This window comes from Pundamilia nyererei, unplaced genomic scaffold (genome assembly GCF_000239375.1).
Source record: "Pundamilia nyererei isolate P.nyererei 1_Seehausen unplaced genomic scaffold, PunNye1.0 scaffold00087, whole genome shotgun sequence".
Classification (NCBI taxonomy): domain Eukaryota; kingdom Metazoa; phylum Chordata; class Actinopteri; order Cichliformes; family Cichlidae; genus Pundamilia; species Pundamilia nyererei.
The window spans coordinates 1,366,832-1,382,867 of record NW_005187488.1 but is presented as its reverse complement, the minus strand read 5'-3'; the positions used below and the strand labels follow the sequence as shown (position 1 = coordinate 1,382,867).

The following is a 16,036-nucleotide window of genomic DNA, read 5'->3' as shown; positions in this document are numbered from 1 at the left end:
AACAAAAATGGATGATAAATGTTATTTTTGTGCTTATCTGTCTCTTAAACACATATTTAGACGTTTTAAGCTTACCGCCTTTTATATATATATATATATATATAGTCTTTTCCATTCATTAAAAATGCATTTACGTAATGTAAAAGCGTTAGCTGGTGTTTTATATTGAAATTACTGCCAGGAAGTCGCGCTTTGTCTCAGCGCAAGCTTGACATCGCTTCTGAGCAGCTCCGAGCGCAGGAGAGAGTGGCAGTGAATGTGTCTGCGGCAGCGTTTAGCTTTTAAAAAACCCTTAAACTACGACAGAAGAAAACGGGACCAAAGTACCAGACGAACTCGGCAGACCGTGGACTATGATAAAATTTAAACCGAGCCTGGTAACGTCGCGCGGTTTTGACGACAAGCGGCTTTTTGCACATCTGTAGAGCATAATGAGGGCATCCGCTATTCTTTACGCCGCTTTTCCCTCCGTGGTTTAGTTAGACGCAGAGTGACACTATTTATAAATGTGTCGCTTTTAGACATCTTCTCGCTTTAAATACACATCGAGAGGGGGACCCAGCCTGCAAATATTTGGTAAATTCCCTCCTGCCGTGGGCCCTTGGGGAACAGTGAAGTCATTTGAGAAGTCACAGGAGAAGAAGACACGTCTTAATCATCTCGATAGTTTAACGCAGTTTTGCAGGGGGAAAAATCGGCTTAGCCTTCCCATCGGCCGTACAGTCCCCCCATCGTGCTTTCTATCTATTTTTAAATCTTACATGGTTTTGTCTTTCTGAGCATTCATCGCCAACCCTCCTGTGGGTATTTACCCCCTCACAGTTAAAGGATGCCGGATCAAATATCGGTGTCCGAGTTTCTCTCGGAGACAACAGAGGATTACAATTCCCCGACAACATCCAGCTTCACCACCCGAATGCAGAGCTGCAGGAATACAGTGAATGTGCTGGAGGAGGTAAGGCCACGGTGTGAGCCTGTTGAGGATGGATGGATAATTACAGCCACACAGACTGTAATATTATTGTTGTTGTTATTTAATAAAGAATGATACTAATGAGGCGAAATGCACCATCTCTGAACGGGGATGCATTTTTTATAGAGCCAAGGCTGCATGCAATCCACCTTAAATTCCGCTGGTAATGTTTGAAAGCTTTTAAAATCCCTTCAGACCTCCAGATGCATTAATATGCGCAGAGGGAAGGGGAAAATAATTGCACCTGTTGCCCCTAAAGTGCACCTATTTCAGCCTAAGACCTGATGCAAAATAGTGTGTTATCTCGCTTGATATGAAGAGTAAGAATAGACGGGGTGGATGGCTTTGCTGGAATAGAAAGATGTGCATTCAGGCCTGCAGCTCACTGTGTTCACTATTACATAACTCAAGGCTTTAGAGCATGCTGCCAGGCTGTAGCAGAGAAAACCCTTTTCCTAGTATTCAGATCTGGATTCTGTGTTATTCCTCATTCCTTGCTGTCACACAGGCCCAGCACACTGATTTGTATCTCCAAAAAAAAAAAAAGCAGAAAACGTTTGCAGGGGAAACACACCCAAAGTCACACGCTGTGATGCTGTGTCACCTCTGATCATGCAGGAAGAGGTGTAATCAGGTCAGGCAGGTGAGCTGTGAAGTGTTTGCCTCCCTTCTTCCTGCCATGATTAAATGGAGCATCAAACCAGGGGAGCGAACACCTTCACCGCCGTCCATTAATGCTAAAATGTGACCTCATTTCCCGCTTTGAAGCACATTTAGCTGCAGACGTGAATGACTCCAGGCTTGCAGGAGCGTTCGGTGTGATACCAGCTTTCCATTTAGGATGAAAATGAGCCGGCTGGTGAGTGTGGAGGAGAAAGCACAGGCCCAGTCCCCTTGCTCCAATATACAAAATCACATATAAAAGCACACAATCTGTGCCATCTGTCATGTCTTCTTCTACAGCTTTATCATATCGTAACAATAGGAAATCTACCAAAACAGAGCCGGGCTCGTGTTTATTCTCAACCTGGAGCCGTCTCTCAGTCTGCTGACTGTAACAAGAAGGCTCGCATCATGAATCACCTCTCTGGCTCTGTGCCTCTGAACTGAGAGACTGCAGCAGCACAAACGAAAAACATCTGTTAGAGAGGGCCGCCATGTGCGCTGGGCTTCAGTAGCCGCTCTGGAATTTTTTTTTTCTTTTCTTTTGCATCGAGATCACATGACAGAGGAAGAACCGTTAAACTGGCACCAAAGAGCGAGCGACATGCTTTTCAGTGTTTTAAACAATGGCGAGATGCGCCTGAAACATTCCTGGCAGAGAAAACGAGCCTGGCGGGTCACTCAGATTGGGATACACCCATCAGGCTGTGGCAGACACAGGGAGCAGACAGCCAGCTTAAAGCCCTGAATACTTCTAGATTCATGTCTGTTTTATTGAATTAGCAACCCTGTTTGATCCCTGCAGAGTCTTGCAGGGACTCACTTGCATCATGCACAGAAAACCGCCTTCAGCTTCACTGTGCCTGAAGAGGAGTTTGTTTAAAATGCTCTGGAGCTTTTGTCCTCAATTCAAAGCATTCAGCCCTCTTTTTCTCCAAGTCATTTCCTTGGTATGTTGACATGGTGAATTATGCAAAGGTACGGCGTGAATATTTAATATTGTAACCTGAGGGGGTGAGTTGACCCCGCAGGAGAGTTGTCACTCTCTGTGTGCTTCCATTGAGTCATCTGGAGGTGCAAAGAAGAAGGGGGGGGTTGCCGCAGCATCATATCGTCTTAATTCAACACCACATGTCAATAATTGATCAGTGCGTAGTGACACACAAGTATTCGTGACTCATGGACCTCCACCCCAGAAATTTTCTCTCCCTGTGGCCGCAGCAGATCACTCGTAGATGTTTACTGTTTACATTTGGATCAGTGCAGAAATGTGGAAAACAATGGGAAGTCAGATGTTGAGATAAAGTTTTAAAAATAACCTTCCTGGCTCGCTGTCTCAGCTGCTTGAGACACAGAGGATGGGGGGGCATTGTGTGCATTCAGTGTGTGGGTGGCAGACCGGAAACAGGCTGATGTGTCTGGCTTTTATTTTGCGGTCATTGTTGGTGCAAAGCGGTTATTGCTGTGTTGTTTTTGTTGTTTGAGCAGTGTTTCCCAGAAAGCATTTGGCAGTCGAACAGTGTGGGGATGAGGTTTTTTTTCTTTCTTCTTTTTGGCTGTTTAAGTTTGATCACTCATTTCAATTTCTTATCAGCTGCAACTGCCTATTAACTTGAAATATTGTCGGGGCAAATCATTTGGCTGGAAAAAACATCAGGAAATTGTGAAAAATGGCCACTGTGATGTTTTCCAGTATCCTGTTTTGTCTGACCAGCAGTAAGAAACCCCCAAAATATTGAGATTCCTTTTTTTTTTTTTTTTTTGAAGGATGTCGTCAAATGTTTACGTGATTTACGTAGAGACAGGTTGGCAACCACTGGTTGGTATGGAAAAAAGTTTCCCCAACTGGTTGCCGAGTGGTTTCTAGGTGAATTTGTACAGTTGGCTCATAAATTTGTGGATCAGGTAACCTATGTCAAGCCTCAGTTGCGCAGGCCCAGACACAAGCCGAGAACCACAACCAGTCACAAGGGAAAAATGTTCCCTGGCTGATTTTGATTGGTTGCTGGCAGTTGTCAGGTGATATTGCTTACAGTACATGGTATATGGTGCTGCAACAAAAACCTCCTTGTGATATCTTTGGTCACCCATGGTCTGAAAGTGGAGATTGTTCACCTTCAAATTAAAATTTGGACCTTTTCAAAAAGGTTTCTGTTTGTGATGTGCATCACACTTTCAGTACAGCTCAGCAAAAAGTTCTTGAGTGTTTTTTGTTGTTTATTTTCCAAAGCAAAGGTTATTTGTATTTATTAATTTTCTTATGATTGTGATTATTATTTTATTTTATTTTTTTAGGATGTCCATGATTTAAAAAAAAAAAAAAAGACCAATGTCAACGCTCATTCTGTGTAAATCTGGTTCAGAGTTGGGCCTTTGTAACACTCGTGCAACCTTAGATTGCCAGTCCAGTTATTTATATAGCACCAAGATACTTTATATTTCAAGGCATAGACCCTACAATATAAAAGAGAAAACCCCAGCAATCAGAATCCTCTACTAGCGAGAGTAGCTGTGGTAACTGTGAGGAGGAAGAACTCACTTTTAAAAGGAAGAGACCTTTGGCAGAACCAGTTTCAGTGAAGGGCAGCTATCTACTGGCACCAGATGGGGTAAAACTAAAACAAACCCAAGCAGAATACATAAAAGCGAAGCACAGAAAATAAAATGTTTGTTGTAACAGGTTTCCCCCGGCTTTTATCGTGACTCAGCCAATGGGAATGTAGCATGGAGACAAAGAATAAAGCTCCAAAATCCATCCCCTCAGTCAGTAGGTATCACGATGCAGTCTTTTTTTTGGTGCAGTTTAGTTTAGTAAGACTCGAGTCTCACACTGTGAATTGTAAGATTACTAAAAATCACACTCCTTAACAGGGAAAATAACTAGCAATGAAAGTGTTCATCAGTGCGGCTCAACAATCAGTGTAAACCTTGTGATAATGTGCCGATCGGTGTGTCTAAAAGTTTTCTCCATACACAGCAAAAAAATGAAAGAACAAACCAAATAACTCGACTCCCTAAAAATACCACGGCACAGATTGTTCAGCAGCAGAGAGCAGCAAACCTGACATTTGCTTATATAAAAATGCGGCAGCTTATTGCTCCTGCTTTGTCATACCCTCTCTGATGTAAGTTAATATTAGCAGCGGGCACTTGTTATTCCCTTGAGGGGCCTTGTATTGTCTCTACCCCACAGATGGCACTTTGCGTCACTGGGTTTGCTCTCCTAAAACCACAGAGAGCCGCAGCAGCGATACAAGGGAAACCCTCACTGCATAGGCATTCCTTTGAGCATGCCTCTCACACCACATCACATGGGCTTGACCAGAAAAATGTTGACTTTTCACAGTCCCTCTATTCAAGCATGGCTGGGCTTGACCTAATGGGCAGGGGCCTTTTATACTTTTACTTTTATATAACAGCCTTTTCAGGCGCAGCATTTTAACCTCGAAGACACAGGTTCTGATGCTATCCAACGTTTGAAAGAAGAAAGAAATAAATGAATGGGGAGTTTTATTCCAAACCACTGCGTATGTATATTGGAATGAAAATCATTGCCTGGAGTCGTCACTCATCAGTGTGCGAGTCGCATATTGTTTTCTTTTTGCTAGAAACAGACTTAACATTCCTGCCATTCCTTTACAGCTCCTCTCTCTATTTACAGAAAGACATTTTATATGACACTTGACTCAGTTTTCGGATCTCTCAGAGATTCCCTGTGGAGTATATATATTTTTTTCTTTTACCTATTGATGCAACAGAATAATATATTTTATGCTCGGCTACATGTGTGTTATGAATATCCACGATGGGTGATGGTGAGAGGTCATAAAAGGTTGCAAAACACCAGGGAAAAGGGAAGAGAAGGACAACTGAAGCTGAAAACTGTTTTTAAATTATTTATGCGTTACAAGCAGGCGCAGTCAGACTGAGTGTATTCATTTTTTATTTTCATTTTTTTGGCGCAGTGTAGGAGGCCTAGTTGTCACTATTTCTGTTCAGTAGCTCCTGCATTCACTTACTCAGACATAAATCAACGCTAATAATGACAGAGTTCGTGCAAGTCCTTGAATGGTCTCAAAAGGCAGCGAATTCATTGGCCTAAAAATAAAACCTTAGTTTTTCTGACACTGACATTTATATTTTCAATATACAGTTAAAAAAAGAGAGAAACGGGATGCTCAGGGCAGGTGCGATATCTGAAAAAGTGAGGATCTTGCAAACTGACCTGAAACTGGAACCATGCAAAAGTGCATGAGACTCGGTGTGTTTTGTGCAGGAAGTGTTTCAAACTATGCACGATGCCATGATGGGAATGGAGGCAAATTAGAGCCTCGATGTTACAGGCTGAAACTGCCTGCATGTTCCTATAAGACAGCCTACTTTCACCAGTTTATTGGATTAATGCAGATTCTAATCTAACTAGACTTGATATACCTTTCTTTGTTAATTTGTAAGTCATATATTTATCATGGTTAGGGATGGGTATCGTTTAGGTTTTATCCGATACCGGTGCCAAATCGGTACTTTTGAAACGGTGCCGGTGCTTAAACGGTGCTCGAACCGGTGCTTAAAGAATGGAGAACACAAACTTTGTCCAAAAACCTCATGTTCAGCTGTTTGTTTGTTTTTTGTAAAAATATAACAATGTTAGCCTTTTCTGCAGCTATGGGGCATATATGGCATCACTCTTGGCTGGAAGCAGTGCTTAAACAATGGAAAAAAAAACACAAACTTTGTCCAAAAACCTCTCATGTTTAACTGTTTCCCACTTTTTCTTTGGTCATTTTAGCCTTTTTGTCCAGGGTGAAGGGAGTATCTGCCATCAAACAAGAGGACAGCCGCATGTAGCTATGATGATGTTTGCTAGTTCACCTTACATGCATTAATGTAATAACGTGGTTAGCCTACTCAACGTAAATTACACTCGAACAACATTAAGCGACTCACGCAGAGAAGAACGGCTGCTGCTGCATCAATATCCTCATCATTTCTGCTACACTGGCAGGGCTAGGGACCAGGACTCTATTATTCGGGTTTTTGGGGGATGTTGCTCCGGGTCCGATAACTGGCAACCCACCCAACGTGCACAGTGTGAGGTCTCGCAGCAAGCTATCAAATACGGCGCATTTCTCGGCTTTTAAAAAAAACCCGCTATGCGTCGCCAGGTGTTTCATCGGATTTGAGGTGTTACCTCCTTTGACAGTATCACAGTATCAGCTTAAAGCACTTGTTGCAGGCTGCTGAGTTTGCATATTTTGCTGTGAAGTACAACCAGACTTTTGACCGCTTCGCCTTGGACATTTTTAATCTGTAGCTCTGCTCTAACAGAACGTACGTACCTGGCCCCGCCTACTATCCTGGGAAACGTAAAATGATTGGCTAGAAGTGTATCACAGCTCAGGAAAAAAAAGCACCGAAATAAAGCACCGAAATGTGCGCTGCTTTTCGGTCTGGTTACTACCGTTTATGTCAGAACCGACACCGGTACCCATCCCTAATCATGGTAATATATACTATACACAAACACTATCTACTGCTAAATTCTTATATTAAATATGGCTAAAGTTTCAAATGGCAAAGTCAACATAGGTACAGGTAATATGAGTGACTATCTTAACACTGTTTCACACAGTTTTTCTATTCTTGGCTCTGTATGATGTCATAGAAAGTGGATATCCATAATTGTAGCAGCAGAAGAAAGCAGTTTTAAGGCGTTGGCGGCCTTAACGGTAGATGAGCTAAAACAGCTGGTTTTGATGGTGGATAAACTAGAAGGCTGCTTAAAAAAGGCCTTGTATGCGGAAAAATAAGGATTGTTTTCAAAATTGTAGAGCTACTCTAGTAAATTCCTAAATAAGAAATGTTTGTTGAGATTCTCACAACCACAAGAAACAAACAGCTGGTGTCTCCAAGTGTAACTAATTAATGCTGTTTGATTTTTGTGTTGGTAATAAATTTGATGCGGCGTTATTAAAATCTTAAGTATAAAATCTGACTTAAGCTGCAGGAACCTTACTAGTCACAGTCCCACAGTTTCCACCGGCACCCCGCTGGTCAACAGTACCAGCGGTCGCATTGTTAACCTGAGCCTCTGCTGATGATCCACATATTTGATTTGGTACATATTTTATGTTGAATTTCCTTCCTGACACAGCTCTCCAAAAGTGTCAAATTTTTGGCAAATCTAAAGTAAATGTCAGGATTTAATGAATTATAAAAATCGGAGTAATAAAAAAGACCTTATTAAACAATCTCATGTTTTAAAAAAATGCCTTCAGATTGTCCAGTAGACAATGGAAAACGCAACAATACCGAATGAATGAATCATCTGTATTGTTATTATACATGAAAGTACAATTAAATTTGGTTTGGCTTTCTCTTGAGATAAAAGATATCAATTTGTATTAATTTAATTTATTTATTGTTTGGTAATTATAAATAAATGTAAACTTAACAACTTGACAAATGTTAGTGTTTTAATTAGTTAATTATTTAATTTAGCAAAATAACATATAAGACATATAAGAATAACATAAAAAGAGGAATCAGTAGGCAGAGTCCCCTTGAGTCACAGCTACATTACATGAGGTAGGAAATGGATTTAGCATCTCAACCCCTCCTCGATTCACACATTGACATAGTAAAAGTCACTAAGTAAACAACAAAAGTGTACTTGGTCCCAATAAAACATCTGGATGTTTAAAGAACATCTTTTAAAGAACTCATCTGTGTTTGTTTGTTTGTTTTTTAATGAATCACATAATCATCACGTTGTCATTGAGTTCAGAGCAGAGCAGGAAGTAAAACATGCAGCGTTTAACGATTAAAATCCTCAAGCTGTCTGTCTGAAACACTAACATCACCCGAGGATACAGCCCGGGTGAGACGCCGTCATGTGAGGCTTGAGCCCGTCACATGTGACATCCAGTCCAGCAGCACGGGATCAGCTGCCTCAGCAACACCACAAATAAAAGATTTATTCTCATATATTTGGTCATTTAGCTTTAGAAAGCGAGTTGGCAGCTTCCACCCACATTCAGAAACAACCCAGTAGACTTTGATCAGCAGTTTATCTGAAAGCCACTTTTATTTGTCTCAGTGTGCTTCAGCTTCTTTTACTTTTTTACTCAGCGTTCAATATTTCAAAAGGAGGAGACAAGTTTTTACTACTTGGCTTTACATAACAAAACGGAGTGCCGGCTGTTTAAGGCTGCTTTCTGCAACATTTGCAGCCAGTGAGCACAGCAGTGTCACATTCAGTTATTACTGAAGTTATGGCTTTTTATTCATCATTTGTCCCCTGTGTCACCAAACCCAATGAATCACACGGTCTGAGAGAATGGCAGCATTTTTCATCTCTTGGCACCGTTTCTCACATGACATCTCGTTCCAGTTAAACCGCGCTATTTAAAAGTGGATGCTTCCAGGATTCTCAGTTCGCAGTAAAAGCCCTGGTATTCCTCAGCTGCATTTCCCAGAGATGAGAGTGTAATATAAAAGTGTTTAGAAAGATCTGTAAACTGTAAGAAGCAAACCTTGCAGGTTTTTGTGTAGAAATATTGCAGAGTTACAGTTATAAATACAGTCATATTACAGCTCTTAAAACTGTAAGCTCTGGATTTATTCTAGAGCTTTCTATTCTAGCTTTCTATTCTATTCTATGCTTTGTCTAATGCTTTGTGCTACCCAATATTCCTGTGAAGCTTGTCTTCTCTTCTTTCCGAAGCTGCTTTAATTTTGTTACTAGCACAAGAGGTCGCAGAGTTACGTTCATTTAACGAGCACTTGTATGATTTAAAAAAAAAAAAAAAAATATTAAGGACTCCTCCCTAAAGTCTACTTTCTTCTGATTGGTCAATTTCTGGGCACCTTTAGAGGGGTAGCACTAGATGCTTGCGAGCTGCCTGTATCTTATAAGGCTGCCGTGTTTGTACCAGGTGTTTTGTAATAACTGACAAGCTAATAGAAGCTTTTTCTGTGAAAGTAGAAAAATTACATGAATCGTCAAAGACATGCATGAGTAATTGATTAATTTGGGAACCTTAATTGACTGCAGGTGTGAATGTGAGCATGAATGGTTGTCTCTATCTGTGTTAGCCCTGTGACAGATTGGACGACCAGTCCAGGGTGTACGCTGGCTCTCGCTCTATGACAGCTATAACACCCTCCAGCCCTCCTGATGAGTGTGAAGCAGATGAAGGTGGATTATATACGACAGAATAAATGGGACCCTGTTTAAGCTTATTTTTGCTATTTTTATTTGCTAACAGATGAGACCAGGACCAAATGCAGCAGTGTCAGATTATGAGCTAAATGTAGATTTTATTTGGGTAAAACTGAACTTGATGAGAGCTTTATTACTATTTTCACCAAGAGGTTTTCAAATTAGGGGTACCTTTTAACATTTGTACCAATACCTGAAAATCAGCACCCAACAGTACCTTTATTTAATACTTTACTCATTTTGAAATAATAAATTCTATTTTTTTTCTTGCAAAGTCTTTACTTCTGAGTTGAAACTTTAATGACAACGAATAGTGAGCTGTAGTGTTAGTCTATTAGTGGTTATGGTTGCATACCAAGGTTTTAGAGGTACTAGCTCACATTACATGTTTGTTTACTGTAAATAACAAGCTGATTTAAAAAACTCAAGTGCAGTCAAGGTAAAAATCCAAAGTTTAAACTTTGACGGACAAACTCTGACAACAGTTTGTCCGTCAAATGAATACTCATCAGATTTAATACCTGAAGAAAATGCCTCACTAAAAGTTTCTTCATCATCATCATCCTTGTGTTCATCTTCTTATCGGTTAATGGTGGATGTTCTAACGTTTGCTCCCTTCTGTGAGTTTTGCTTACAGACCTTTGTTTCTCTCAGATTAGATGTGTTGCCTTGGCCAGTTTTGTAGTCTGCACTTCAAACGTTGCAGAGAGTTTTGTCTGCGTCGAGTTTTGAAAAGTGTAACCACATCTGAGCTTGCTTTTGGCTCGCCACCACCATTGCCCTACATGTTTGTCATTCTTCAACATGTCGCAGTAGTGATGTGAGGTGGTCCTAAAATTCACCATAGACTGTAGGTGTGAATTAGTACTCGGTAGCACAAAAAGTAATTCTGTTTGTACCCTAAAAAGTACAGCTTGGTACTTAACGGTAACCGTAATGGTGCACTCACGTCGAGTGAATGCATGCAGTTGCATTGGGAACCCATGATTATCTGGCTCTGCCAGTCTTAAGAGCTGGAATCAAGTTACAGTGATGTGTTACCAGAGCTTAGCAAGAAGTCCTACGATTTCGCTCACTTTTTCCCCTCTCCATCTAAAAGTGAGGTTGGATCAGCTGGTCTCAAGCAGAGAGTCCCAGCTGATGGGCTTCAGTGATAAAGTGCATTTTTTTCCAAAGTTGCAATATTTGAACTCACATGGATTCACTTATATTTCAGTTCTATTCAATGTTATTTATAAACTGCAAAATCACAAGAACAGTTGTGTTCTTGTTGTTTTCCTTTTTATTTTGGGGTTCAGGGGAAATTGTTACCATTCGGTTGCCATTCGGTTGCCCCCCCTCTGACAGAACCAGACTCAGGGAAGGGCGTCCATCTACCATTTAATTCGAGTTTTAAACTGGATACCCTTCCTGATGTAACCCCAAAGAGCTTGCACTACACTATAGAGCCACTGCTTAGGTCTGCACAATCTGATGACCTATTATAACCATCCATTTTCTTAACCACCTATCCAATCAAGAGTCCCAGCTGTCTTAGAGCACTATGGACAGACCACTAGTCTGTGGCAGGGCTAAGATGGCCCATCTCCCTCACATGTACACTTATGAGCAGTTTGCACTCATCCATGTCTTTTGCATGTGAGAGGAAGCTGCAGTACATGGAGAGAACCCACACAGACATGGGGAGAACATGCAAACCCTAGAGTTACAGTGTTAGCATTTGTAGAACTGCTGTTTGTATTTTTTGAGGCTGTGTAGTGTTTTAGGCTCCAGGAATTCACAGAATGGTGATGGTGAATAAAAAAAATAAAATAAAAAAAAGAGCATTTAAAGACGGGGGATGTGCCTTTAAATCTCCCTCTGTAAACCTTGAAGCCATTTTTTAATTTGTTCTGCCTCTGTCACAGCGGGAGGTGAGACTGTGTTGTGTTGCCTGTTTGCTGGCTTGTTTGCGTCTGTAGCTGAAATCTGATAATCGGTCTGTGGGCCACAGCTGTTGGCCTACCTTCCTGCCGCAGCTGCACCGCGTATATCATCAAGGGCTATTAGCTGGCAGCGGATAAGCTGTGGACCAGACTCTCCTCTGGCACTCTGATCCCCCCCGCTTTTCTCCCTGATTTAGACAAAGAAGAGTGGGTCAGTGTTCACATCTGTCTGCAGCCTTCCTCACACGGATGGATGGTGTTAAAGTTCCCCTCCATCGACAGCCATTTTAATCTCAGATGAGGAATGGCATGCGATGAAGGGAGCTAGCTAGCTGCAATACAAGTGCATGAAATGATGATTTACATGATTATTAAATTCTACGTTATTTCTATCACAACAAATCACAACAAAAGTTGCCTCAAGTCTCTTTATATTGTAAGGTAAAGATCCTAGCGTGAAACAGAAAAACCCCAACAATCAGATGATCAACTTTGAGTATTTGGCAACAATGAGAAGGAAAAACTCCCCTTTAGCAGGAAAAAACTAGGCTCAGTGAGGGGCAGCCATCTGTTTTGAGACAGGACAAATACACAGGAATTATCTCGGCAATTATCCCAATTTAGGCTTCAGCAGTGGTTGTTTCCAATAACGTTAACTATGTTAATTCTTATTCATAATTAAGTATTTTAAGGTAACGTATTTTGCTTATTTACTGTAACACATTGCTACTCTCAGACCTTGGTGGAGCCGCTTGATTCAACCAACATGTGAAGCAAGAGAGTTAAACTTCCATTCCTTTAAGTCAACTTTCTTCTGATTGGCTGACCCTCACAAAATGAAGGTTTAAAGAGGAGGTGGGTGGGGCTTCTGTGCCAAAGCTGTGTGCTTGGGACGACCATATTAGGGGATAGCTGCTCTTAGTGACATCACATAGACCCCAGAGTGGACTCTCAGCTAATCTTTGTATTCAATGCTAACTTAGCAAATCATACTGGATATATTACTTGCCACAGCCCTCAGTGATATATAATAAATGACGTATTCATGGTGGAACAAAGTTATCATAATCAGGACGGAGGCAGTTGGTGCCATAGATCTGTTAAACAAATCTGGTTTGTTTTAGGTGCATTTAACTTGCACTTTGTTGTTCTTTGGTTATTGGTGACACTGGTTTGCAGCAGTTGTGTCTATCTCTTGTATTTGAGTCTGACAGCTTCCATAAGCACATTAAATTGCACTGTCATATGAAAGGCATCAGTACATTGGATGCACATTGGTATCGGCTTATATCACAGTGTCTGGCAGTAGCCAATCTTAATCTGTTGTGTTACATCAACCTGTTTTTGCTAAATGTTTAAAGAATGTCTCAGTGAAAAGAGAGATGTATAAAAGCAAAAGCAACTTAACATTAACGGCTTTCTTAACTGGAGCATTCCTAATAGACAGTCTGAGCATTCGTCACAAAGCCCTGCTGTGCCTCAGTGGTGTGCGGTCACCCTCTTTGGTTTAGATTAATACAACTAGTCTTTTATTGATTTATTGAAGCCACAGGGGGAAAAATACAGTCTGACACCATCATGTAGTTATAAGCTACACTGGTACTCCGTAGTGACCCTTCGCCTTCTTTTCTCTGATTTTGGTTTGTACTTGTGTTTTAACAGTAACAAAGCTCACACAGATCCTCTTAACGTCCTCCCCCTCTTCCTCCTCCTCCTCGCTCTTCGGTTTTCTTCTCCTTCAGTGATTACATCAGCTCAGTGGTAACACTGTTGTCCTCTAAGACTGGCCTGCAGAACCAGGAGATGGTGTTGTCCTGTGACGGCTGGCTGTCTTGTTGTGGCCTCGGGGATAAACAGTGCATCTCTGTCTGCGAGCTTTCATGGTGTTTGGCCCTGGACTCTCTCTCCTTTGTGTGTGTGTGTGTGTGTGTGTGTGTGTGTGTGTGTGTGTGTGTGTATTGCAGCTAAGCAATTAATACACACTTTCAATGTCGAATTTGAATGCTACCTTTCCCAGAACAGTCCCCGCTGAGGTCATTCAAGCCTGCAGGAAAAGGCGCTGATGGTCCTTTTAAGATGAGCTGTTTACCTCTTTCCCTCATGTCTTTTAATGTTATAGGAAAGTCTTACATCACTTCCTTTTCAAAACCATGACAGCAGCTGTCAGAGCTCGGGTCTGTGAGGGGAAATCGAGGTGGAAATGAGCATTGATGGGAGTTGGGGCTTTTTGTCGGACATCATGGTAGTGGGGCTTATTTTTGTCCATCTGTGCGTCAAGTTGCTCAAATGTCTTTGCATCCAAATGGCCCGTGGGAGTGGATACACCTGTGGGTTTTGGAGTAGCTCACATCTCACCCATTGGAGTCCCACAAAGTGTGAAATTCGAGACTCAACTGTATGAAAAACATTAAGGAATGCCGTGAAGCGCTCTGCAGAACCTGTGCAAGAATTCAGAGGCAGGAAAAATAATGTTACTTGTAATACAGTGTGTTTTTCATCACCCTCTTTGGCTGCATGCCCTGAAGATTTACAACAGGGGTGGCTGGTTGGTAGGAAGCAGAGCTGGCAGGTTCATCGGCTGATCAATGATAAGTCAAAGATTAGAGTAGTTTATTTTAGATGTTTCTTTGGTTGACCCACGCACTGTTGATCTGTTATGAAAGAGATGGGCCTTGGACTCTTGCCTACTCTGAGAGTGATAAATGTTATAAGTGATCAACATCCTGAGTATTTAATTTTAAGATAAAACGCTGGATTTTATCTCCTTCATAATGCATTTAAAATGTGTTTGTTACTGTTGCTAAAACCTTGAGAATCTCAGCCGTCAGTAGTTTAAGCTTGCAAGCAGTCATCCCCATTCTTTATAGTAAATATTTATTAACTAGAGTATCCTGTTTTGTCTATGAAACAGTCCTCAAACAAAAATTATTTTAGTTTAGTGTCAAAGAAAACCAAGAAAAACATCAAATATTTACAAGAACCAACATTTTAGCTTTAAAAAAACAAGCTTTCGATTGCTTATCTGCCACAGTCGAGGAAGCCAGATCTTGACTTTAATACCAAAGCAACAGTTCAGACAAAGAGTTATTAAAGAGACGGGGATTATAATCCGCAGAGGAACTACGTGCTCTACATGAAAGAGATTGTTAGTTGCTGGAGTCAGAGTGCTAAAAACAGCCTCTGCGTTGTTCCTCGGTGGTTTGTTATCGTTATCATCATCATCTCACGTCGGTTAGTTCAGGTGGAGTCAACTCACTCTGAGGTTTGTGGGCCTAAAATCATCCTCTTACTTCCCGTTTATAAACAGGAAGTAAAAACAAAGGCTCGTATTAATGTGAGAGTGACGGCATCCAGGGCCTAAAGGAGATGGTCTTAACAAGATAATGTGATCAATCAGCCTTTTTTCCTTTATTATTTAATGACAAACAAAATGATGAAACCCTGTTTTTCTCGGAGGAAGATGTTTCAGGGTTTGGACTTTGGTTCACAGTGGAGTTGCCTCCAACAGCTCTGGTTTCTTCCCAAAGTCCGATGCCATGCTTGTTGGGTTAATTCACCTCCTTAAGTGCCAAATGGTGTTGGCAGCCATGATCGTCCAAGATAGGCTGTCTCTCACACAGTGCAGCAGCTCAATGGGTGTTTTCTTCCTCCACTCTCTCATTCCATCAATGATGGTTTCTCTCCTTCTGCCTTTGCTTCTCTCCCCTTCGATTTTTCCAGATGTGACATCATATTCCCATCATCCCCTCCTCATCACGTCTAATGAATCTTCCTCATCTCTCTCTCTTATTCTTGCATAGAGATCTTTTGGTGTTTGCTCTTTTAAAACTTAGCCTGTCTTTTCATTGATGAATCACCCTCCTGATGAACCCGCATCTCTGCTGCATTGATGCTGTCCGCAGTTTTCTTGTTTATCGTCCATGCTTTGTTTCCGTACCTGAGGATAGGTGTTATGCCATCTAGGACTCTTTCTTGTCTTTAAGGACATTTTGTCGCTTGACTAAAATATTTGCAAGGTCAAAGAAGTCTTTCGTGACAAATACAAATCTTGATTTCATGCAGTGATCTTCAGTCGATCTTACTCTTCAGTCAGACGTTACATGTTGATTGATGAAGATGATCATTGTCTCAGTTTTCTCAAAGTTGTCTGTAATTAGTGATTCTAAATAGGCCAACAGACAAACTCGCATCCAAACAAACGGCCAATCTCTGTGTGTTTGTGAAAGGACTGACGACCTCCAATTTTTATAA

The 16,036-nt window shown here is 41.3% G+C and overlaps 1 protein-coding gene across 6 annotated transcripts in view; it reads left to right on the top strand.

The window, feature by feature from the left end:
* Nucleotides 1-206: 206 nt before the first annotated feature.
* Nucleotides 207-16,036, top strand: part of asap1b (ArfGAP with SH3 domain, ankyrin repeat and PH domain 1b) — an 80,824-nt gene continuing 64,994 nt past the window's right edge. For all 6 annotated transcript variants that reach the window (XM_005738861.1, XM_005738856.1, XM_005738860.1 and 3 more), the window contains exon 1: nt 207-955. In XM_005738861.1, coding sequence (XP_005738918.1) covers nt 830-955 — 126 coding nt within the window. In that variant the 5' untranslated portion in view covers nt 207-829. The remainder of the gene's footprint in view (nt 956-16,036) is intronic.